At 44.7% G+C, this 26,440-nt stretch overlaps 1 protein-coding gene across 1 annotated transcript; it reads right to left on the bottom strand.

Annotated features, from left to right (window-relative positions):
* Positions 1-26,151, bottom strand: LOC129833771 (metalloproteinase inhibitor 2-like). The gene is made up of 5 exons (XM_055898572.1): positions 25,737-26,151; positions 3,488-3,588; positions 3,273-3,381; positions 2,494-2,618; positions 1-2,311 (listed from the first exon to the last, which is right to left on the bottom strand). Exons 1-5 carry the CDS (start codon positions 25,864-25,866, stop codon positions 2,114-2,116), a joined length of 663 nt encoding a protein of 220 aa, XP_055754547.1. The 5' UTR covers positions 25,867-26,151; the 3' UTR covers positions 1-2,113.
* Positions 26,152-26,440: the final 289 nt, after the last annotated feature.

Below are 26,440 nucleotides of genomic sequence, written 5' to 3'. Positions count from 1 at the left end.
TATATCTAAACTTTTATTTGTATCATTTGTCCATTGTCTGAAGATACCATACAGTTCGAATGATACAAGGAGTCATATGCATGCAAAAAATTGTGTTGCTTCTCTACACACCAGTCTCATGTGGATCTAGCACGAGTTGTCCATTTTCCTTCTACTTTTCTGCTAGTATTACATAAAGAGACACTTACTAATACAGAATTGATACCATGTACATTACAGGAGAATTTAATGTTTTACGTGGATATACAAGTTGAGTTATATGATACAGTATCCCTGTCCTGTAGGCAAATGATTGATCAGTTATTATAGCAGTACAACATTGTGTTCAGTTTTCACTGAAGTAATACAACAGTAATGGTAGATGAACCTCTTGTAGAGGACGGGTCATGATGAAGCAGAGAACAGGTAACCAACAAGCTACTCTGACAGGCTGGGTTCAAACCCAGGTGTCCAATGCACCACAAGACTATGTTAGCCCGCTAAGCTAAAACCTTGACAATAGCTTGGGGAGCTAATGCAAGTCTTCAGTGGAGATTATGGCATGCTACAATATGGATCTGTTTTGTGAAGTAACTACGTGTACTGTAAAGTGAACAGAAAACTGCACAAAACATATTCCCTTTACCCCAATCACAATTCGAGAATATTCACACACAAAAAAAGTTTGTGTTTTCTACAAAGAACACATGTAATTTGCAAAAAGGCATAACGAATCTCCCAATTTCTCGAATGAAATATGTTCTTACACAGAGGCATTACACCGAGGCATTACACCAAGAGACATACAAAACAACCAAAGCAAAATATTATAATTATACCAGAACTAAACAAATATAAAATACGTACATAACAAACAAATGGAAGATTCAATGACTTTGTTTTCAGACTGTACTGTGTGGCATGTGCAGTGTAGTTATATAAACATAGCACTGTGTGAACCAAAGCAGCCAGGTTTACAGTCTCCGTTGCAGAGAAATCAACAAAGGGTTTTGTCCATAGTAAGACCTCAGATAAGCCAGTTAATATTATAATACGAATGATGAAGCAGTTGTAGTTATACGACACAGTGCCTTCAGACAGTGTGGCACTTTTTTTTTAGACCACTTCTGTCTAGTACATTAAAATTAACAGAATATTTATCCCACCGAAGAATATACACCAAGAATAATATTATCAGACTTAAAGCAAGGAAGAAATAATCTGAGCAGTGGAGGCTGGTGGGAGGACGGGCTCAATGTAATGGCTGGAATTGAATAAATGGAACGGTATCAAACCAGACGTTTGACTCGTTCAATTTATTCAATACCAGCTATTATAATGAGCCCATCCTCCTATAGCTCCTCCCACTAGCCTCCACTGAATCTGAGTCATGTTTAATTTGGTCAATGACATTACAAAACTGAAGCCCTGGTCTCGACCCAAACCACTTCAGGGCTACGTTCCGTAGGCAAGTGTTGAATGTTGTAGGCAAAGTTTGAATGTTGCAGATAGAAATGCCATGAATAGAGCTTACATGATTCCTTCCTTTATGTCAGAGAAACATGTTTGTTCTTCATGTATATAACATACGATCTGAACGTTCTACAATATTGTGCCCAGCTGAACATGCCCCAGGCTTTAGGAATGGTACTTTTCAGGAATAATGTTCTATTTAGAAACACGACCACATTGGCCAACAACACTTTGATATCACCCTTCTGGGTTTCAATAACACCTTTGGTTCCAGTTTAAAAGCGAGCGACAAATGAACGGCACAAGATCAATTAATACTTGAAGCTCTATATTTGATTTGTAGTTTATTTTTATTGCACTTGTACAAGAAGTGACCAGTAAGCGCTTTTAGAGAGGTGGGGGGTCAGAAAGTGCCGTTTTCTCCAGATTGTTGCTCTCTTGCACACTGACTATTTCTTGCAACCTGTCACCTGACCTCTCTATGTGACATCACAACTGGACAAGTCAATATGGGTCTTGTAATTCATTTTTATTAACTACTTTACTGATTCACTTAATCATAATTATTTGGATTTGTAGCTTTGTGTACTTTTATTTTCTCCATGTATTAATTGCAGACATCTTTTGTCACTCTGAACAGTGAGTGGAAGGCCTGTAGAGTTTAGGGGTCTTCAATATCCAGAAACTCCTTCTTGGGTGGTGCTATCCCCCTGTACCAGGCACAGGACCCATCGCTCCTATTGATACAGGCAAAGTGTTGGGCCTGGGGACCGCTGTGGCTCTTTTCCATCACCCAGTCCGTCCACAGACACTCCTCTGGGGCGCTGATCGTACAGGGGATGGAAGTGCAGCGGATGATCTGTGGATCGGAGAAGAAAGAGAGAAAGATCAAGATCACCGACTGATCATTACCCCAATTCTCTAGCGCTTGCCAATGTGACCAGAGTACTCCTTTTAAGAAAATGTGCTGTGTAAATATTGAACAAAACTGGTGTACTGTAATATTTCTATAACTCTCATCAAACACACACACACACACACCTTGCACTTGCAGCCACTCTCATAGCGTTGAGTCAAACTCTTCTTTTGTGTGGCACTCATGGCATCCCAAGACTCAATAAAGTCACACAGTGTTACATGCATGGTTCCATCAGTCTCCAGCTTGCCTGCAGACAGAGAGGAGATAGTGAGTCTATGTCCCATAGAGAAAACATACTGATACAGACAGGAACACTGGAACTCTTCGAGTGGGTAACACTTTATAATAACTTGAATAAGCATTCATAAACTAGTGTACATAAATACTTAAAATCAATTCATATTTCAATATTTATAAACATTTATAAGAATTATAAAATGGTTAATTCATAAGCATGTATAACATTTGTCATGATTCATTTAGAAATCTGCAGTTCAAACAATAACAAAGCAGACTCCCCGCCCCTGGTTCGGTAAAAAGCTGAGGGATGGGGCTGAAGAAACGTAACCACTCTCAAATTCATAGACAGAGCTATGGATGCAAACACTGTATTTTGGGGTCTGATAGGGTACAACAGTTGAACTAAGGACATTACTAATTTACAAGCTATATTCTTCAAGAATCAATGGGTATACATCATTCATTTAAAAACAAACATTTATTTAAAAGTTATTATAAATTGAAAACCTGAAGTTGTACCAAAAATGCATTGTTCTAAAGCACTTGTTTTCTCATACAGCATACAGCATGCAGTCAGTGGGATGGTCATAATGCTGTAAGCATTTCTTGGCAGTTGAACCAGTGTTGGCAATAGATCTTGGTAACATAGTGAGAACCGCACCTGTGAAGAGATACTCCTTGTTGCCGTTGGTTTCCAGAGTAACGCCACAAACGGCTGAGGAGGGTGCAGTGAAGATGGCTTCGATATCCCGGTCAGGACCTTTGAACATCTATCCAATCACAAGGAGAGGAAGAGAAGGATCTATCAAACATGTCCATATGCAGGTCTGAACTTCACTGATTGCAGAAACCACTTAATAAAAAGGCTGATCATACCTTGATCTGTTTGATGTCGTACTTGATCCTCTTGATGGTGTTACCATAGACGTCATTACCAGCCTCAACCACTTTCTTTCCAACCACCTTTGCCCTGATCACTAGAAGAGCGAAAGAGAGGGAGACATGGTTTAACTCTACTGAAATAATCTATTTCCGTTTTACTGGTCAGTCAGACACTGACAGTTTATGGATGTTATGGGATGAAGAGAACAACAGTAAAATGCTTTATAGACCCACGTTTTGACCGTCTGTTCAGACTGTGCAGAAGTTTAGACTGTCTGGGTGTAACATTATGGCTAGGTTTGCTCCAAAACAGAGTCCATTTTCCCTCCTGTTCCTAGATTCCTCGCTCTGGTCGTTTGTTTCTCCTTTAATTCAACACGCCTGGTTTAACAATGCTGCCCTGTCTTTAATTCAACACGCCTGGTTTAACTATGCTGCCCTGTCTTTAATTCAACATGCCTGGTTTAACTATGCTGCCCTGTCTTTAATTCAACATGCCTGGTTTAACTATGCTGCCCTGTCTTTAATTCAACATGCCTGGTTTAACTATGGTGCCCTGTCTTTAATTCAACATGCCTGGTTTAACTATGGTGCCCTGTCTTTAATTCAACACGCCTGGTTTAACTATGCTGCCCTGTCTTTAATTCAACACGCCTGGTTTAACTATGCTGCCCTGCCTTTAATTCAACACGCCTGGTTTAACTATGCTGCCCTGCCTTTAATTCAACACGCCTGGTTTAACTATGCTGCCCTGCCTTTAATTCAACACGCCTGGTTTAACTATGCTGCCCTGTCTTTAATTCAACACGCCTGGTTTAACTATGCTGCCCTGTCTTTAATTCAACACGCCTGGTTTAACTATGCTGCCCTGCCTTTAATTCAACACGCCTGGTTTAACTATGCTGCCCTGTCTTTAATTCAACACGCCTGGTTTAACTATGCTGCCCTGTCTTTAATTCAACACGCCTGGTTTAACTATGCTGCCCTGTCTTTAATTCAACACGCCTGGTTTAACTATGCTGCCCTGTCTTTAATTCAACACGCCTGGTTTAACTATGCTGCCCTGTCTTTAATTCAACACGCCTGGTTTAACTATGCTGCCCTGTCTTTAATTCAACACGCCTGGTTTAACTATGCTGCCCTGCCTTTAATTCAACACGCCTGGTTTAACTATGCTGCCCTGTCTTTAATTCAACACGCCTGGTTTAACTATGCTGCCCTGTCTTTAATTCAACACGCCTGGTTTAACTATGCTGCCCTGTCTTTAATTCAACACGCCTGGTTTAACTATGCTGCCCTGTCTTTAATTCAACATGCCTGGTTTAACTATGCTGCCCTGTCTGGTCTACAGATGTTCAGGTGCCAACCAGGTGCTGGTAGGAAGACTGAGGCACATGAGCATTTCATCAGCTGTAATCTGAGAGAGGAATGTGCCTGCCTGGCCTGCTCTGAGGAAGCTAGTCAGCAATCTTTTGGAAAATTTAACCAGAATGCACACATGCGCACAGGAAATCAGTCACACACTAGACATTGTCACACACTGTCGGACCCATGCCCCTCCTCCCAGTAGAAGGTGCTGACAGCGACACAAACCAGCCTCTCTTTTCTTCTTTCTCCTCATTTCAGTCTGATTCAGGAGATTTTTAAAGGATTTGTTGTTGGACAAGGAAGGAAGAAATAGGCAGAAAGGTTGGAGTGGAAAAACATGGTCCTTGCCAAACAGTTGAACTTCCTCTGTAAGGATGTTAAGTTCCCTCTATTCCACAGCTGTCTATCATCATTAGGACCAGAACACCACATAGATGGACTTGTTGCTTCATCACTGGAATTAAGGTTTGTTTTTGTTTTGCAGACATCCTGATCTAATGGAACTACAGTAGACTGGGTTTTTACTAAGAGCTGTACCAGCTACTTAAAGGGGACATTACACTCCATTGTCAGAATTGATCAGAGGTTTACAGACCTCAAGATGGCTCCACATCCCCTGCCATCGGTTGTGCAGAGCCAACTATGCCTCAACCAAAAATGAATTGAAAAGATAAGCACCACAAATACGGAAATTATATGGTGCTCATCTTTTCCATTCATCAGGGATTGAGGCATGTAGCTGTATCTACACAATACATAGCCTGGGATGTGTATTTATGGATCTACACAATACATAGCCTGGGATGTGTATTTATGGATCTACACAATACATAGACTGGGATGTGTATTTATGGATCTACACAATACATAGCCTGGGATGTGTATTTATAGATCTACACAATACATAGCCTGTGATGTGTATTTATGGATCTACACAATACATAGCCTGGGAGGTGGACTTTCCTCAACACAAGATCCCTTTTGAGATAAAAATAAATACATTTGACAAACTTTGACTTTAGTGTGTAATATGAACATCTCTTCTATTGGTTTTTAAAACCATAATTGTACCACTGCCTAGCAACAAACAAAGGGCAGTGTGGAAAACGCTGCTATGAATGAAAGATGAGGTTCACCTCAGTGCAGTCCAGCCCTAGCTGCCTTCAGCTGTGAATCAGACTGGAGACTAATGTCAAACAGATGTTTACTTTGAGTTCAGTCGTCCAATTTCCCAAGGTGGCGACCGCAGGTACGGCTAAGACCAGTCTTTTAGGGAATTTATACTTTGTCTAAGAAGTATGAAGCATGTGCCTTAATTGGATTACAATACGGACCGAGAATAACATTTCCTTTTAAGGTTTTACAGAGTCAAACTGTTGACAGGGAGAACGGAGAGGGAGGGACAAAAGAGAACGAGAGAGAGAGAATACTAGGAGATAGGATGTGAGAGTGATGGAGGAATGTAGAATATCTCCAGGCAGGGAAAAAGAGTTAAGGAGTGGCTTCAATAGCTATCATGCTGCAGTTGTGGAATCATCCTCATCACCATTTCATGTGTTTAGAAAGAGACAGGACAGCAATACCAATACCATATGCTAGCAGTGATATTCAGAGAGAGAGAGGAGAGACAGGGCGAGAGAGAGACAGGGGAAGAGAGAGACAGGGGAAGAGAGAGACAGGGGAAGAGAGAGAGAGAGCACGAGAGAGACAGGGGAAGAGAGAGACAGGGGAAGAGAGAGACAGGGGAAGAGAGAGACAGGGGAAGAGAGAGACAGGGGAAGAGAGAGACAGGGGAAGAGAGAGACAGGGGAAGAGAGAGACAGGGGAAGAGAGAGACAGGGGAAGAGAGAGACAGGGGAAGAGAGAGACAGGGGAAGAGAGAGACAGGGGAAGAGAGAGACAGGGGAAGAGAGAGACAGGGGAAGAGAGAGACAGGGGAAGAGAGAGACAGGGGAAGAGATAGAGAGAGCGCGAGAGAGAGACGTCAACAGGATCGTCAGAGGGAGAAGAGTCAACTAAGATCAAGTTCATAGCCAGGAAAAAGCACTAAACTAAGGCTGCATGGTTTGCTGTGTGCATCAGAACAGCTCTGAGAGGGCAGCCCTTGCAGTCATACAGACTCTAACCACAGGGCACACACTGTTTAAATCAACGTGGTTTCCTCGTCCTTTCAATGAATTTACATTGAACCAACGGGAATAGAGATGGAATTGACGTCTGGGCCCAGTGGGTAAGGTCTACACACAGTCTCACTATAGTCGACACACAGTGGTGGAAAAAGTACCAAATTGTCATAATTGAATATAAGTAAAGATAACTTAAAAGAAAATGACTCAAGTAAAAGTGAAAGTCGCTAAGTAAAACACTACTTGAGTAAAAAGTACATTATTGTCTTTAGGAATGTAGTGAAATACAAGTAAAAGTAGTCAAAAATATAAATAGTAAAGTACAGACAACAAAGAAAACTATATAAGTATTACTTTAAAGTATTTTTACTTATGTACTTTACACAACTGTCTGCACACAGTCTCACTATAGTCTACAAACAGTCTCAGACGGAAGCACAGAGCACATTTTCTCTGAGGCCACACACACACACACACGACACCAACATGCTCAGGGGACCCCACAGTACTGCACTGAGTGATCCTTGCAGAATGATCGACTCACGCACACACACTCCCTCTTTCCCTCCGTGTTCCACACTCTGCCATTCTGAAACACACAGTTGCTAGTGTTACAGCCCCATGGACAACCAGTCCTGACCTGCTCCTCCAGGTCAGATTGGTGGTCATCCCCTTGACCGGAGTGTGCAGAAAGAATCCTCACTGGCTGAGCAGGAATCAGACACCGGACACTTTTCCCTCCTATGGTAAAGTAAGTCAGGTGGAATGTTCCAAAGGCACCAAGCAAGGATATATTGACTGACTGGACTGTGGAGTGACACAGTTGTGCTGCCTCACTTGGATTGGTGGACAATGCTGTCGGTCTGAAATGTACTGTGAAACTAGTCTGCTCTTGGAAATGAGAGCTGGGTTCTGTGTACATGGCTAATACAGTACTCTCCTCATGTAATATAATTTTGTCAATTTGGTATTTCCTTTTGAAAATACACTAACATGATTGGATTGTGACATGTAATCTCCCTCTCCATTGAACCTGAGCAGATCATGAGTCCTACCATTTCCAAATTCCAACTCCTAACACCATCCGATTTTCCAATCACCAAACCTACAAAGAATTAACTGAGAAAGTCCAGAAACAAAGTAATACATTTAATCTTCCTCAGGTTTAAATCCAAAAGGTTTAACCTCTAGCTGCCACATTTATGTCTAACAGCGGGGATAAAAATGCACCTCCTGTCTGAATGACCGGATGGTTACCAGTAGCCATCCATCAGATTCATTACAGTATAGAGCTGCTGGAACAGTGGGGCTGCTATTGGAAGTCTCACAGTGGTTTTATGTGTCCCTTGGGGCCATTTGAGGCTGTATTTGGTTGACACACTGCATCAGTGTAATTGGATGGGAGATGTGATGCATGTTACGCAGTCTGCTCTCATTGGCCCTGTGCCTTAACAACAGTGTGCACTGTGTAGTCAAACACCATGCTCTGCCTGGCCCCCAAGGTGAGCAGAAATGAGGTACCACTGTGCTGGAAAGGGGGGGGGGGGGGGGGGGGTACAGGCAGCACAGTATGGATGGACACTGAAAAGGGCACTCAAAAAATATGACTTAAACAAGGCACCGATAAAGCCTGTTGACAAGATGTTCAAAGAGGGTAGATTTACCAGGAAGTGGCTCATCATAAACCAACTCCTACTTGTTCACTCTGGCTGCCCCCCCTAAACTGAATTAAAGGGTAACACTTTACAATAAGGTTACGGGTTTATAAAGGATTTATAATCAAATTAATTGTTGACAGTCAATTTACAAGTCATTAAAAAGTTAGAACTCATTGATTAAAATTGTGAGACAATCATTCAAAAAAAGGAACACAAAGGGAGCATTCAATTACGGCTCTGGAAGAATCTGACATTTGTTTTAAGATTCCAGGTACCCATTCAGTCTTACATTGTAAAACAGCATTTCCCAAAAACTTTCAATTTCAAGTTCATTTCTAATCTATGGGAAGGCTAAATGACTCATCCTAGTAACTTTCTCAGACTACTACGCAACTCCACCGTGCAGAGGTGAAACCTGGGAGAGTCCACTGAATGATGATTATGACTAACATGGAGTGTGTGGTGTGTGTCCAATTCTTGCGCTCGGTCTCAAGATAAAATCATTGTAGGAAATGACAATGTTAACTGGAAACAGTTGACCATAGATAAAACCATAGATAAAATCATTATAGGAAATGACAATGTTACCTGAAAACAGTTGACCATAGATAAAATCATTATAGGAAATGACAATGTTTACTGGAAACAAGATGGCCAAAGGCTGTGAAAAAGACAAGAAGAATTATCTGGCAGGCTGGCACAAGATCAGGAGTGGTTGTGGAACAGACTGTACGTTCTAATTGTCCTCTTTCACAAACAACAGACTATTTGGGATAGTTGCTTGGTCATAAGCAAACATTTTATAACAATATGCAGATGGGAAAAATGTCCATGCTTGTCATTTAATTGTAGAGGAGGAGAAGGGTTCTGGTTCAGCCAGTGGCCGACAATTCCTGCCCTCTATTCCTGCCCTCTAAAGACTAACAAGACAGGCACTGGAGTGGGATCCACAGGGTTGGACATCGAGGAAGACATTGAGAAGAACCAATGAAGAAGGGATGAAGAGGGTAGGAACTAGGATTCACCTGGAATGAAGTTAAGAAAACTGCTCTGAACTGGGTTTGCTGGAGATCCACTAGGGGCTAAAATGTCAAATCAAAAGAAAGACAGTAAATTACCATTTAGCAGATGCTTTTATCCAATCTAATCCTAATTCCATATCGAGTATACCATTTAGCAGATGCTTTTATCCAATCTAATCCTCATTCCATATACAGTATACCATTTAGCAGACGCTTTTATCCAATCTAATCCTCATTCCATATACAGTATACCATTTAGCAGACGCTTTTATCCAATCTAATCCTCATTCCATATACAGTATACCATTTAGCAGATGCTTTTATCCAATCTAATCCTCATTCCATATACAGTATACCATTTCGCAGATGCTTTTATCCAATCTAATCCTCCTTCCATATACAGTACCTGTAACAGTCCTGACCTATTTATGTTAGTTTTTATGTGTTTTTGGTCAGGGCATGTGTTTTGGGTGGGCAGTCTATGTTATCTGTTTCTATGTTGGTTTCGGTTTGCCTGGTATGGCTCTTGATTAGAGGCAGGTGGTTTGCATTTTCCTCTAATCAAGAGTCATATTTAGGTAGGGCATTTCTCACTGTTTGTTTGTGGGTGATTGTCTCCTGTGATGTTTCGTGTTGTTCGATATATATTCACAAACGGGACTGTTTGGCTGTTCGTATGTTTCGATGTCCGTTCCTGTTCGTGAGTTTACGTTTGTCTATGTAAGTTTATGTTCAGGTTGCGTCGACGTCGTTTTCTTATTTTGTAGTTTGTTAAAGTGTTTGTTTTCGTGTCATCAGTTTTCGGTGTTATATAATAAAGATGGCATATTTCCCTAACTCCGCATTTTGGTCAGAAGATCCTTCTCTCCTCACATCATCCGAGGAGGAGGAAAGCGACAGCTATTACAGAATCACCCACCAAAATACAGAGACCAAGCGGTATGGGAATGCTCGACGGAGCAATAAGGATTTCTGGACTTGGGAGGAGATCTTGGACGGTAGAGGACCCTGGGCTCAAACTGGAGAATATCGCTGCTCTCGTGAGAAGAGTGAGGCAGCCACAGCCCAGGAGCGGTGGTTTAAGGAGGCAGCTAGGAGACGTGGATGGAAGCCGGAGAATCAAGCTCGGAACCGGAATTATGAGGGGACACGTCTTGCACGGAAGCCCGAAAAGCCCGTGAGTAACTCCCAAAAATTTCTTGGGGGGGGGGCTAAAGGGTAGTGGGCCTAGGGCAGGTAGGAGACCTGCGCCCACTTCCCAGGCTAACCGTGGAGAGCGGGAGTACGGGCAGACACCGTGTTACGCAGTAGAGCGCACGGTGTCTCCTGTACGTGTGCATAGCCCAGTGCGGGTTATTCCACCTCCCCGCACTGGTAGGGCTAGATTGGGCATTGAGCCAGGTGTCATGAGGCCGGCTCAACGCGTCTGGTCTCCAGTGCGTCTCCTCGGGCCGGCATACATGGCACCTGCCTTACGCAGGGTTTCCCCGGTTCGCCTACACAGCCCGGTGCGGGTTATTCCACCTCCCCGTACTGGGCGGGCGACCGGGAGCATTCAACCAGGTAAGGTTGGGCAGGCTCAATGCTCAAGAGAGCCAGTACGCCTGCACGGTCCGGTATTTCCGGCGCCACCTCCCCGCCCCAGCCTAGTACCTACAGTGCCTATATTACGCACTAGGCTACCAGTGCATTTCCAGAGCCCTGTTCCTCCTCCACGCACTCTCCCTATAGTGCGTGTATCCAGTTCGGTGCCTCCAGTTCCGGCCCCACGCACTAAGCCACCTGTGCGTCTCCCAAGTCCTGTACACACTGTCACTTCTCCCCGTACTAGTCCTGAGGTGCGTGCCCTCAGCCAGGTGCCACCAGTGCCGGTACCACGCACCAGGTATAGAGTACGCTTTGAGAGTTCAGTGTGCCCTGTCTCTGCTCCACGCACTAGTAGGAAGGTGCTTATCATTAGCCCGGTGCCTCCAGTTCCGGCACCACGCACCAGGTCTACAGTGCGCCGTATCCGGCCAGAGCCATCCGTCTCCCCAGCGCCATCTGAGCCATCCGTCTCCCCAGCGCCATCTGAGCCATCCGTCTCCCCAGCGCCATCTGAGCCATCCGTCTCCCCAGCGCCATCTGAGCCATCCGTCTCCCCAGCGCCATCTGAGTCATCCGTCTGCCAGGAGCCTGCAAAGCCGCCCGTCTGCCATGAGCCTGCAAAGCCGCCCGTCTGCCATGAGCCTACAGAGCCATCCGCCAGACAGGAGCCGCTAGAGCCGTCAGCCAGACAGGAGCCGCTAGAGCCGCCCGCCAGACAGGATCTGCCAGAGCCGCCAACCAGACAGGATCTGCCAGAGCCGCCAACCAGACAGGATCTGCCAGAGCCGCCAACCAGACAGGATCTGCCAGAGCCGCCAATCAGACAGGATCTGCCAGAGCCGCCAGCGAGCCATGAGCAGCCAGAGCCGTCAGAGAGCCATGAGCAGCCAGAGCCGTCAGAGAGCCATGAGCAGCCAGAGCCGTCAAAGAGCCATGAGCAGCCAGAGCCGTCAGTGAGCCATGAGCAGCCAGAGCCGTCAGAGAGCCATGAGCAGCCAGAGCCGTCAGCCTGCCATGAGCGTCGAGAGCCGTCAGCCTGCCATGAGCGTCGAGAGCCGTCAGCCTGCCATGAGCGTCGAGAGCCGTCAGCCTGCCATGAGCGTCGAGAGCCGTCAGCCTGCCATGAGCGTCGAGAGCCGTCAGCCTGCCATGAGCGTCGAGAGCCGTCAGCCTGCCATGAGCGTCGAGAGCCGTCAGCCAGCCATGAGCATCGAGAGTCGTCAGTCAGCCATGAGCTGCCCTTCAGCCTGAAAAGGCTGGATACCCAGAACTGCCCATCAGTCCAGAGCTGTCTCTCTGTCCGGAGCTGCCTTTCAGTCCGGAGTTGCCCCTCTATCCTAATCTCCCTCTCTATCTTCATCTATCTCTATAGTCTTATCTATCCCTCTATCTTGATTTATCTCTCTGTCCCGGTGTTATCCTTATTAAATATATTATTAAGAGAATTGTGTGGGGGAAAAAAGAGGGTGGACATTCTTTGTGGGAGGAAGTTAGGATGGATTATGGTGGGGTGGGAACCGCGCCCGGAGCCTGAGCCACCACCGTGGTCAACTGCCCACCCGGACCCTCCCCTGGACTTTGTGCTGGTGCGCCCGGCGTTCGCACCTTGGGGGGGGGGGGGTACTGTAACAGTCCTGACCTATTTATGTTAGTTTTTATGTGTTTTTGGTCAGGGCATGTGTTTTGGGTGGGCAGTCTATGTTATCTGTTTCTATGTTGGTTTCGGTTTGCCTGGTATGGCTCTTGATTAGAGGCAGGTGGTTTGCATTTTCCTCTAATCAAGAGTCATATTTAGGTAGGGCATTTCTCACTGTTTGTTTGTGGGTGATTGTCTCCTGTGATGTTTCGTGTTGTTCGATATATATTCACAAACGGGACTGTTTGGCTGTTCGTATGTTTCGATGTCCGTTCCTGTTCGTGAGTTTACGTTTGTCTATGTAAGTTTATGTTCAGGTTGCGTCGACGTCGTTTTCTTATTTTGTAGTTTGTTAAAGTGTTTGTTTTCGTGTCATCAGTTTTCGGTGTTATATAATAAAGATGGCATATTTCCCTAACTCCGCATTTTGGTCAGAAGATCCTTCTCTCCTCACATCATCCGAGGAGGAGGAAAGCGACAGCTATTACAGTACCATTTAGCAGATGCTTTTATCCAATCTAATCCTCATTCCATATACAGTATACCATTTAGCAGACGATTTAATCCAATCTAATCCTCATTTCATATACAGTACCATTTAGCAGATGGTTTTATCCAAAGCGACTCAGTCATGTCCCCATACGTAATATTATTTATTACGTATGGGTGGTTCTGATAATCGAACCCACTATCCTGATGCTGCAATCGCTATGCTCTACCAACTGAGCTTGCTCCCTCCGCAGCAATGCCAAATTCATCAATCCACTCAAACCAAACAATTAGCTCTCACGTCAAGTGTTCCCCATTGTGTCCCTCAATCATTTTGGAGAATCTACTAGGAAAGAAATCTAATGGTTGTCCATAAACTCAACAGGAACTGTCCTCAGGGAACGTTGTGTTGCATGTCATCCCACCTCTTCACTAACTGAAACAGCAATCTGGTTTATGGTACATTTCTCTGAAACGCCATGTTGTAGTGCTGCCAAAGACCCTCAACCGCCCTGTCTTACCATACTGCACAGGACAGACTGTACCAGTCCTCAACCGTCCTGTCTTACCATACTGCACAGGACAGACTGTACCAGTCCTCAACCGTCCTGTCTTACCATACTGCACAGGACAGACTGCATCAGTCCTCAACCGTTCTGTCTTACCATACTGCACAGGACAGACTGCATCAGTCCTCAACCGTCCTGTCTTACCATACTGCACAGGACAGACTGTACCAGTCCTCAACCGTCCTGTCTTACCATACTGCACAGGACAGACTGTACCAGTCCTCAACCGTCCTGTCTTACCATACTGCACAGGACAGACTGCATCAGTCCTCAACCGTCCTGTCTTACCATACTGCACAGGACAGACTGCATCAGTCCTCAACCGTCCTGTCTTACCATACTGCACAGGACAGACTGTACCAGTCCTCAACCGTCCTGTCTTACCATACTGCACAGGACAGACTGTACCAGTCCTCAACCGTCCTGTCTTACCATACTGCACAGGACAGACTGTACTAGTACTCAACCGTCCTGTCTTACCATACTGCACAGGACAGACTGCATCAGTCCTCAACCGTCCTGTCTTACCATACTGCACAGGACAGACTGCATCAGTCCTCAACCGTCCTGTCTTACCATACTGCACAGGACAGACTGCATCAGTCCTCAACCGTCCTGTCTTACCATACTGCACAGGACAGACTGCATCAGTCCTCAACCGTCCTGTCTTACCATACTGCACAGGACAGACTGCATCAGTCCTCAACCGTCCTGTCTTACCATACTGCACAGGACAGACTGTACCAGTCCTCAACCGTCCTGTCTTACCATACTGCACAGGACAGACTGCATCAGTCCTCAACCGTCCTGTCTTACCATACCACACAGGACAGACTGCATCAGTCCTCAACCGTCCTGTCTTACCATACTGCACAGGACAGACTGCATCAGTCCTCAACCGTCCTGTCTTACCATACTGCACAGGACAGACTGCATCAGTCCTCAACCGTCCTGTCTTACCATACCACACAGGACAGACTACATCAGTCCTCAACCGTCCTGTCTTACCATACTGCACAGGACAGACTGTACCAGTACTCAACCGTCCTGTCTTACCATACTGCACAGTACAGACTGTACCAGTCCTCAACCGTCCTGTCTTACCATACTGCACAGTACAAACTGTACCAGTCCTCAACCGTCCTGTCTTACCATACTGCACAGTACAGACTGTACCAGTCCTCAACCGTCCTGTCTTACCATACTACACAGTACAGATTGTACCAGTCCTCAACCGTCCTGTCTTACCATACTGCACAGTACAGACTGTACCAGTCCTCAACCGTCCTGTCTTACCATACTGCACAGTACAGACTGCATCAGTACTCAACTGTCCTGTCTTACCATACTGCACAGGACAGACTGTACCAGTACTCAACCGTCCTGTCTTACCATACTGCACAGGACAGACTGTACCAGTACTCAACCGTCCTGTCTTACCATACTGCACAGGACAGACTGTACCAGTACTCAACCGTCCTGTCTTACCATACTGCACAGGACAGACTGTACCAGTACTCAACCGTCCTGTCTTACCATACTGCACAGGACAGACTGTACCAGTACTCAACCGTCCTGTCTTACCATACTGCACAGGACAGACTGTACTAGTACTCAACCGTCCTGTCTTACCATACTGCACAGGACAGACTGTACCAGTACTCAACCGTCCTGTCTTACCATACTGCACAGGACAGACTGCATCAATCCTCAACCGTCCTGTCTTACCATACTGCACAGGACAGACTGTACCAGTCCTCAACCGTCCTGTCTTACCATACTGCACAGGACAGACTGTACCAGTCCTCAACCGTCCTGTCTTACCATACTGCACAGTACAGACTGTACCAGTCCTCAACCGTCCTGTCTTACCATACTGCACAGGACAGACTACATCAGTCCTCAACCGTCCTGTCTTACCATACTGCACAGTACAGACTGTACCAGTCCTCAACCGTCCTGTCTTACCATACTGCACAGGACAGACTGTACCAGTCCTCAACCGTCCTGTCTTACCATACTGCACAGTACAAACTGCATCAGTCCTCAACTGTCCTGTCTTACCATACTGCACAGGACAGACTACATCAGTCCTCAACCGTCCTGTCTTACCATACTGCACAGTACAGACTGCATCAGTCCTCAACCATCCTGTCTTACCATACTGCACAGTACAGACTATCAGTCCTCAACCATCCTGTCTTACCATACTACACAGTACAGACTGTACCAGTCCTCAACCGTCCTGTCTTACCATACTGCACAGGACAGACTGCATCAGTCCTCAACCATCCTGTCTTACCATACTGCACAGTACAGACTGTACCAGTCCTCAACCGTCCTGTCTTACCATACTGCACAGGACAGACTACATCAGTCCTCAACCGTCCTGTCTTACCATACTGCACAGTACAGACTGCATCAGTCCTAAACCATCCTGTCTTACCATACTGCACAGTACAGACTATCAGTCCTCAACCATCCTGTCTTACCATACTACACAGTACAGACTGTACCAGTCCTCAACTGTTCTGTCTTACCATACTGCACAGTACAGACTGCATCAGTCCTCAACCATCCTGTCTTACCATACTGCACAGTACAGACTACATCAGTCCTCAACCGTCCTGTCTTACCATACTGCACAGTACAGACTGCATTAGTCCTCAACCGTCCTGTCTTACCATACTGCACAGTACAGACTATCAATCCTCAACCGTCCTGTCTTACCATACTGCACAGTACAGACTGCATCAGTCCTCAACCATCCTGTTTTACCATACTACACAGTACAGACTGTACCAGTCCTCAACCGTCCTGTCTTACCATACTGCACAGGACAGACTGCATCAGTACTCAACTGTCCTGTCTTACCATACTACACAGGACAGACTACATCAGTACTCAACTGTCCTGTCGTACCATACTACACAGGACAGACTACATCAGTACTCAACCATCCTGTCTTACCATACTACACAGGACAGACTACATCAGTACTCAACCATCCTGTCTTACCATACTGCACAGGACAGACTGTATCAGTCCTCAACCGTCCTGTCTTACCATACTACACAGGACAGACTGCATCAGTACTCAACTGTCCTGTCTTACCATACTACACAGGACAGACTGCATCAGTACTCAACTGTCCTGTCTTACCATACTGCACAGGACAGACTGTATCAGTCCTCAACCGTCCTGTCTTACCATACTACACAGGACAGACTGCATCAGTACTCAACTGTCCTGTCTTACCATACTACACAGGACAGACTGCATCAGTACTCAACTGTCCTGTCTTACCATACTGCACAGGACAGACTGTATCAGTCCTCAACCGTCCTGTCTTACCATACTGCACAGGACAGACTGCATCCATCCTCAACCGTCCTGTCGTACCATACTGCACAGGACAGACTGTACCAGTGCTTGAAGTGAAATGAAAAAGGTGCCGGTCTGCTTTAATTTCACAATGCCGGTATTCATGTTTTACAGCGACTAACCTAGAGGTGTCGATACTCAAGCAGTTAAATTCTGGTAAAGTGCTGGTAAGCCTGATGAACACAGTTAAATTCTGGTAAAGTGCTGGTAAGCCTGATGAACACAGTTAAATTCTGGTAAAGTGCTGGTAAGCCTGATGAACACTGGCCCAATTCAAGCACTTGTCTGCGTTAGCTATCCACTCAAGACTTCAAAAGCATGGAAATATCATCTCACTTAGTAGAATGAACAACCGTTAGCCAACCTATCCGCGTGATAAACAAATAGCCCAGCCAAACCCCGAGTACATAAGGAGCTGCTGTGATCTCAAAGCTGGCGCAGGTTTTGCTTTGGACAGAAAAGGATGTGGTTTTAATGGTATCGTCTGTTGACACAGCTTGCAGCAGGGCCTGTCTTCAGAGCAGAAACCAGTCAGCCTACTTTTTCCAGATTCCATTTGCATTCCTTTTCCCCAAATCTCTCCATAGGTACACACCCCTCCAACTAGAAGCAATACGAGTCAGCGGACTGCTTGGTCAAATGCATGACTGGCATAACATCTGACCGTCGAGCGGCACTGAAGGGCTCCGTAACCGGTCAGCCCTGACGGGACGATTTCAATTGATGTGGATGGAAATGGATTTGCTTCTGTTCAATCCCATCTCATGATTGAATAAACTGTCTGGACATGCCAATTAGAAGAAGACTTCCAGTATATTCAGTACATGGCGTTGATATCGCAGTAGTCCACAAGGAGCGAAGAGGATACCAAGTTCATATGTTTCAGTACATGGCGTTGTTATCGCAGTAGTCCACAAGGAGCGAAGAGGATACCAAGTTCATATGTTTCAGTACATGTCAGACAGACAATGAAATACTCCACTCCTGGAATTGACTGTACACCTCTGCCTAAAGACAAAAAAAGGAACCAAGTGGCCTTGGTGGTCTAGCTTGATGTGCTAGCACCTACAGAACATACACCTACCAGTGTCAGCATGGGTTCAAATGTCACCTGCTGCCTGTGACATTAGTGATGGGCGGGGTCGATACAGTTACATATCGGGATACTATTTTTTTTATGATATATTGTATCGTTTTGACTATATCGCAATATTATTTTTGCGCTAGTTGGCTGTACTTGCACCAAAACACCAGTGTTTTCAGCACTTTAATTTCCATGACTGATTTCTCTTGTCCCTCTGCAGAAGACAAATGGTGAGCAATATTTTTGGAGCATCAAAACACAATAAAATCACAGTATCGAATTGCAATACATAAAGAATTATGAAAGAATTATCAAAACATATCGTATCGGCACCTAAGTCTGGTGATAATATTGTATCACGAGGTCCCTGGCAATTCCCAGCCCTGTGCGACACACTGCTTTCAGTCTTTTGTACTCTCTGTCCTCTGTCCAGTACAAAATACTGAAGCTCCTTTAAAGAAAGTGACCGAAGGCGCCGTTCCTCCTCTTGCCTGCCACCCCACCAACCTACAATGGACCACACGAAAACTAGGTTGACACTGTCATTCGTGCCAGTCACCTTTGCTGAGAGGGCAGGAGGTCCCAAATTGAACCTCTTGCGTTAAGAAATGCGATGTGTTCTGAAAATAGGGACCAGCACCAAACCAGTACACCAGGCCAAATGAGGTCACCTCTAAAGCAGGCCAAGGATTTATTTCATCAGAATGGTTTGTGTATAAAAATACGCCTTCAACATAGCTTAGCCCGTTAATGGCATTGGGAAAATTACAAAGAATATTGTCTGATTTTCAGTGGTGAAAATCGACCAAGGAATTGACAGAGAGTAAAAATCCTTCCAGAGGTTATGGGTTTACACAGCTGTATTTTAAAAGGCAGTGCGTGGCAGGGACTTTCCCAACAGGTTCAGATGCTTGGTCAGGCTCTTCATTGACCCTCTATTTCCTCATTTCCATCAGACGGGATGACAATGTCATTGCAACGTGACCACGTTGCCAACTTCAAGGCATCGTTGTGCAATAGAAAAACAAACAGTGTCCAGTGTTCACATACTAGAAACCGTTGACAGTAAGATAACCCATTCTGACCATGGTTTGTGCATTTCACAGCATAGTTGGGGTCAATTCCGTTTCAATCCAGTCAATTCAGGAAGTAAACTAAAAACACTAATCTTCCTCAAATTGGAATTTCAGTTTACTTTCTGAATTGACTGAATGGAAATTGGATTGACTCCAACCCTGATTCACAGCCTTTTAGAGTCAATGAAATTAAAGTGCAACGAAAAGACTGTTCCGCTTTTGACCTTAAACCTAAACCTTATTCTGCTGCACTAATCTCATAAACAATGTTGTGTTTCTACATCAAACGAGGAAAAGGACAACATAGGAATAAAGTGGAATCATATTACACAGGTTCTACGCCCCTCAAATGTTTTTTCTATTTTTAAAATGTAACCTTAATTTAACTAGGCAAGTCATTTAAGAACAAATTCTTATTTACAACGACGGCCTACACTGGCTAAACCTAGACAACGCTGGGCCAATTGTGTGCCGCCCTATGGGACTCCCGATCACGGCTGGATGTGATACAGCCTGGATTTGAACCAGAGACTGTAATGATGCCTCTTGCACTGAGATGCAGTGCCTCAGACCGCTAGACATCAGGAGCCCAGGGGCTACAGTCCATTACGGATTACAAAGGAAGACCCAGGAGTGATCTGCCCAACTATGCCTCTTTACCAGACTAACTCAACGCATTTAACGCACGCTTCGACAATAACCACACCATGCCATGCGTGAGGCCCCAGAGGACTGGGGGATCTCGCTCTCCCAGGTTGACTTGAGTAAGGCCTTTAATCAGCTCCACACTCGCAAGGCAGTGGGATGGTTTTCCAAGGCGCGTTATCAGAGCAGATCAGCAGGCAGGCATATTCACTGTCATTTTCAACCTCCCCATTCCTGTTCCATCATTCCTGTTCTATCATTCCTGTTCCATCATTCCTGTTCCATCATTCCTGTTCCATCATTCCTGTTCCATCATTCCTGTTCCATCATTCCTGTTCCATCATTCCTGTTCCATCATTCCTGTTCCATCATTCCTGTTCTATCATTCCTGTTCCCAAGAACTCTAAGGCTTCATGCTACAACAACTACCGCCCTGTAGCCCTCACATCTAATCATCAAGTGCTTTAACAGGCTGGTTATGGCACACATCAACTCCATCATCTAATCATCAAGTGCTTTAACAGGCTGGTTATGCAATCATCAAATCCATCATCCCAGACCAACTCCAATACGCATACCGCCCCCCAACAAAGTCATAAACGATACAATCTCATTTGCACTGCACACTGCCCTCACCCACCTAGACAAGAGGAATACCTACTGTACCAGTCAAAAGTTTGGACACATCTACTCATTCAAGGGTTTCTTTATTTTTACTATTTTCTACATTGTAGAATCGTCCCGTCAGGGCTGACCGGTTACGGAGCCCTTCAGTGCCGCTCGACGGTCAGATGTTATGCCAGTCATGCATTGTGGACTACTGGAAACAGGGGGGCGAGCACGCCCCCATCCACATCGACGGGGCTGCAGTGGAGGGGGTCAAGAACTTCAAGTTCCTCAATGTCCAAATCACTAAGAACTTAAAATGGTCCACACATGCGCACAGTCATGAAGAAGGAGTGACAGGGCCTCTTCCCCCTCAGGAGGTTGAAAAAGTTTGGTATGGGCCCTCAAATCCTCACAACATTATCCAGCGGCACCATTGAGAGCATCTTGACTGGCTGCATGGTATGGCACAGGACTCTACAAACTCACTCACACCAACACACACATAACATGCACACATATTTATACAGACTGCACACACACACACACACACACACACACACACACACACACACACACACACACACACACACACACACACACACACACACACACACACACACACACACACACACACACACACACACACACACACACACACACACACACACACACTTAATTTATGCTGTTGCTACTCTGTTTATGATACATCCTGATGCCTAGTCACCTGACCCCTATACATATCTACCTCTATCGCTCCAGTATCCCTGCACATTGGACATATGGTATTGGAACGGACTCTGTATATACTGTACTGCAGCTTCTTACTTTCTCATGTTCATCTTATTTCTTGTGTGTTTTTGTTCTACCTTATGTTATTTTTAGTCCTACATTGATACTAAATATTGCATTTTTGGGTTTAGAAAGGCATTTCACTGTCCTTGTGCACATGCTATTAAAACGTGAAACTCTACGAGCTCTGGTGCCATTGCAACCTATAGCAGAGAAACTGTGGAATAGGTAACCTGCTGTATATATACACACACCACAGGCTGAGCCAGCTAACAACCATGAAGAAAGTCCCTAAAGAAAACGGTATTTAAACATCAAGACAAGCCGGTCAGTGTTTAGAGATTCTCGTTAGCATAAGTTAGTTATGTAAAGACAAGTAACCCAAACAGGCAGTGGTCTGTACCTGGTCAAACCAGAAGAGAAAGAGGCCCAGATACAGATCCTCGTCAGGGGAAACCAAAGGTTTGGACTAATGCGACTAAATCAAATACAATTTTATTGGTCACATACACATGTTTAGCAGATGTTATTGTGGGTGTACTGAAAGGTTTGTGTTCCCAACAGTGTAGTAATATCTAACAATTTACAACAATACACACAAATCTAAAGGTAAAAGAAATATTAGGATGAGCAATGTCGGAGTAGAATTGATTAAAATACAGTAGAACTAGTGGGATTCCCTGGTTCTTTAAAGTACATATACAGTCACTAGCCTTCAGGCCAGACGTGGATGCTGTAGTACATTCTTAGAAAAAGAAAAGTGCTATCTAGAACCTAAAAGGGTTCTTCGGCTGTCCCCATAGGAGAACCCTTTGAAGAACCCCTTTTGGTTCCAGATAGAACCTTTTTGGGTTCCAAATAGAACCCTTTCCACAGAGAGTTTTACATGGAACCCAAAAGGGTTCAACCTGGAACAAAAAAGAGTTCTCCTATGGGGACAATCGAAGACACATTTTGGAATCCTTTTCTCTAAGAGGGTACTGGGTTGTGTTCACAAGTCATGAAACTGAAGAAAACTTTCTGAAACGGGGAGGTAGGTCTACTACCTAAACCTGTCAAATAAGAAACACTCGTTTTCTTTTTCCATTGCACAACGTTTCGCCAAGGTGGCCTAATGAACGTGAGCGACCCTGCCTGGATCTCACACCAAAGCCCATGTTTCCCAGATTCCATTTGCCACACAGGCTAGCAGTAGTAACTATACAGTAGTAATAGTAGCTGCAGTAGAAGGCATATATCATCTGTAGTTGTTGTTCTGGTGGTTTAGGCTTGACCAGGGTAGAACCCGTCCAGGGTTCTAGATTTCTTAATTCCACTCTTTTACCTTTAGATCTGTGTGTATTGTTGTGAATTGTCAGATATTACTGCACTGTTGGAGCTGGGAACACAAGCATCTCGCTACACCCACACTGACATCTGCTAAACATGTGTATGCGACCAATAACATGTGATTTGCTAGAGAAGAAGGTCCTAGAATAACAGTTCTCAGTCACAACACAGTGGATGTGCTACTCGACTCCCAGCATCTTGCCTGTTCATGGTACACTTTGATGACCAACACAAGGATCTGGCCAGAGAACCACCCGTAGTAGAGCTCACAACAAACAGTATTTACCCACAATGCAGTACACAAGCTTTTTTTATTTGTATCTGCCTGTATGGATGTTAACATAACAGCACAACAGCAATGACAGCACCTTTGAAGGGACAGAATCTTTTTAAATGGATACATTTCAATCATATTTTGACCTTGTCAAATCCACTCTGAGCCAGGTATAGGTCAGTCACATTCCACAGAATTAACAACGATCCTGTGTTTATTTCACAAGGACATGAAGGAAGAAGATGCTGGAATATTCTTAGTTGGTTGTGTTTGAGAATATCTCAATTCATGTGACCCCAAGGTGATTTAAATGATCTGGAGAAGAAAATGAGTCTGAGTGTCTGGTACAGTAGCTGCTGCTATAAGACTACTCTATAGAGGGTACAGTGTCTGGTACAGTAGCTGCTGCTATAAGACTACTCTATAGAGGGCACAGTGTCTGGTACAGTAGCTGCTGCTATAAGACTACTCTATAGAGGGTACAGTGTCTGGTACAGTAGCTGCTGCTATAAGACTACTCTATAGAGGGTACAGTGTCTGGTACAGTAGCTGCTGCTATAAGACTACTCTATAGAGGGCACAGTGTCTGGTACAGTAGCTGCTGCTATAAGACTACTCTATAGAGGGTACAGTGTCTGGTACAGTAGCTGCTGCTATAAGACTACTCTATAGAGGGTACAGTGTCTGGTACAGTAGCTGCTGCTATAAGACTACTCTATAGAGGGCACAGTGTCTGGTACAGTAGCTGCTGCTATAAGACTACTCTATAGAGGGTACAGTGTCTGGTACAGTAGCTGCTGCTATAAGACTACTCTATAGAGGGCACAGTGTCTGGTACAGTAGCTGCTGCTATAAGACTACTCTATAGAGGGTACAGTGTCTGGTACAGTAGCTGCTGCTATAAGACTACTCTATAGAGGGTACAGTGTCTGGTACAGTAGCTGCTGCTATAAGACTACTCTATAGAGGGCACAGTGTCTGGTACAGTAGCTGCTGCTATAAGACTACTCTATAGAGGGTACAGTGTCTGGTACAGTAGCTGCTGCTATAAGACTACTCTATAGAGGGTACAGTGTCTGGTACAGTAGCTGCTGCTATAAGACTACTCTATAGAGGGTACAGTGTCTGGTACAGTAGCTGCTGCTATAAGACTACTCTATAGAGGGTACAGTGTCTGGTACAGTAGCTGCTGCTATAAGACTACTCTATAGAGGGTACAGTGTCTGGTACAGTAGCTGCTGCTATAAGACTACGCTATAGAGGGTACAGTGTCTGGTACAGTAGCTGCTGCTATAAGACTACTCTATAGAGGGTACAGTGTCTGGTACAGTAGCTGCTGCTATAAGACTACTCTATAGAGGGTACAGTGTCTGGTACAGTAGCTGCTGCTATAAGACTACTCTATAGAGGGTACAGTGTCTGGTACAGTAGCTGCTGCTATAAGACTACTCTATAGAGGGTACAGTGTCTGGTACAGTAGCTGCTGCTATAAGACTACTCTATAGAGGGCGCAGTGTCTGGTACAGTAGCTGCTGCTATAAGACTACTCTATAGAGGGTACAGTGTCTGGTACAGTAGCTGCTGCTATAAGACTACTCTATAGAGGGTACAGTGTCTGGTACAGTAGCTGCTGCTGTAAGACTACTCTATAGAGGGCACAGTGTCTGGTACAGTAGCTGCTGCTATAAGACTACTCTATAGAGGGTACAGTGTCTGGTACAGTAGCTGCTGCTATAAGACTACTCTATAGAGGGTACAGTGTCTGGTACAGTAGCTGCTGCTATAAGACTACTCTATAGAGGGTACAGTAGCTGCTGCTATAAGACTACTCTATAGAGGGCACAGTAGCTGCTGCTATAAGACTACTCTAGACCATCAGTGTGACAGAGAGAGGGGGAGAGAGGGGGGGTTGATGGGTTCGCTCTGTAAAATGTAAAGTATGTGAAGTATTGGATAATTTCATGTTGAATTGAACATTTTGAAGCAAAGTGCTGTGTGTGTACGTGTGTGTGGTGTGAGAGACGGAAAAAGAGAGGTGTTCATTGGCAGCCTCTATTCCAACCATCACCATTCCCCCTTATATTCCCAGTATGTTGCAAATAAAGCAGGCCATCCATCTCAAATAGTGAAACAGATGAACTGTCAAAGATAAGTGATATAACCTATCACTATTATTTGATTTTCATAAGAGTCTACACCAACAAGTCTACACTACAACTGAGTGCCTTGGGCTACATGTAGGAAAATATAAATGTTACATTTTGGTGTATATCATTTAGCTTTTGGACAAATAACAATTCATCTGAAGGCATACTTTAGGCCTATAGCAAAACAGAACACTTGGTGTAGAAAACCCATCCAGCTATCCAGGAACAGGGTTTGACAACATTTTACTGTTGCCTACTTAATTATGTAAATAATTGTGAGAAAACGTAAATATAGGCCTAATGATCATGGCATGAAAATTATACAAAGTTACAACGACCACAGACAATTCTGCATGATGCGCAAAAAAATGTGTGGTAGCCAATCTTGATACAGTGTAGTAGCATATCTATCAACATGTGAAGAGAAACAAATGTTGTCAAAATGTCTTACCGACGTCTGCATTGCAAAAAGCCTGTTGAGGATGCGCAGGGGAACAACTACAAGCTTCTGCGATGTCTTCGACCCGCCAAAGGAAGAGAACGAACAGAGTAATGAAACAACTGCTTATGGACCAAGTCATTTTGGAAACGAATTATTGTACTGTCGACTCTATGGAAAAATCTATCAATCTATCGCGTGGAGGGAAAATGTTTACCCCACGACAGCTAAAGAACAGAAACGCAAATATATATTCAGTCCCAAGCTTTTCAGTTCGTGAAGTCGATTGTTTCGCTAAATATCACAAAAAGATCGCACTAATGAAAGTGTGACATGTAAACTACACTAGAACATTGCCCTTTCCCTTCTAGACTGTTCCAGACTGACAGACACCTAGAAATGTGTTTTCCTTGCCTTTTATGGAGGGCTGTGAGCTCCTCCCCCAGTCAGGACCAAACCAGTGGCAGGCAGGCTGAGCATTCTATAAAACAGCAGATTCATGTTGAATGAGCTCTAGTAACAACGAGGTTGCTTTTCATCAATAGGCTAGGCTTACATAATGTGTCTAAGAGTCTAGCCTACATTATGTATATCTTTATATGTAGGCTAGGAAGTCTCCGTTTCCATACCTTATGTATCCTCATGGCATTATCTAAATATGTGACTTGAGTAAAGGTTGGATGTAGGCCTAGGCTACTCCTAAATAACAAGTCACT

Source organism: Salvelinus fontinalis, chromosome 34 (genome assembly GCF_029448725.1).
Source record: "Salvelinus fontinalis isolate EN_2023a chromosome 34, ASM2944872v1, whole genome shotgun sequence".
NCBI lineage: Eukaryota > Metazoa > Chordata > Actinopteri > Salmoniformes > Salmonidae > Salvelinus > Salvelinus fontinalis.
Note: the sequence above shows the minus strand (reverse complement) of the source record. Positions and strands in the feature narration are given on the sequence as shown.

Bases quoted from the DNA above. Each gene is read 5' to 3' on its own strand.
- LOC129833771 (XM_055898572.1), bottom strand. From the start codon at position 25,866: ATGACTTGGTCCATAAGCAGTTGTTTCATTACTCTGTTCGTTCTCTTC. The intron at 3,382-3,487 runs GTATGATCAGCC...GTGATTGGATAG, and splicing joins ACGACATCAAACAGATCAAG to ATGTTCAAAGGTCCTGACCG. The intron at 2,619-3,272 runs GTGCGGTTCTCA...CTCTGTCTGCAG, and splicing joins CAAGGAGTATCTCTTCACAG to GCAAGCTGGAGACTGATGGA.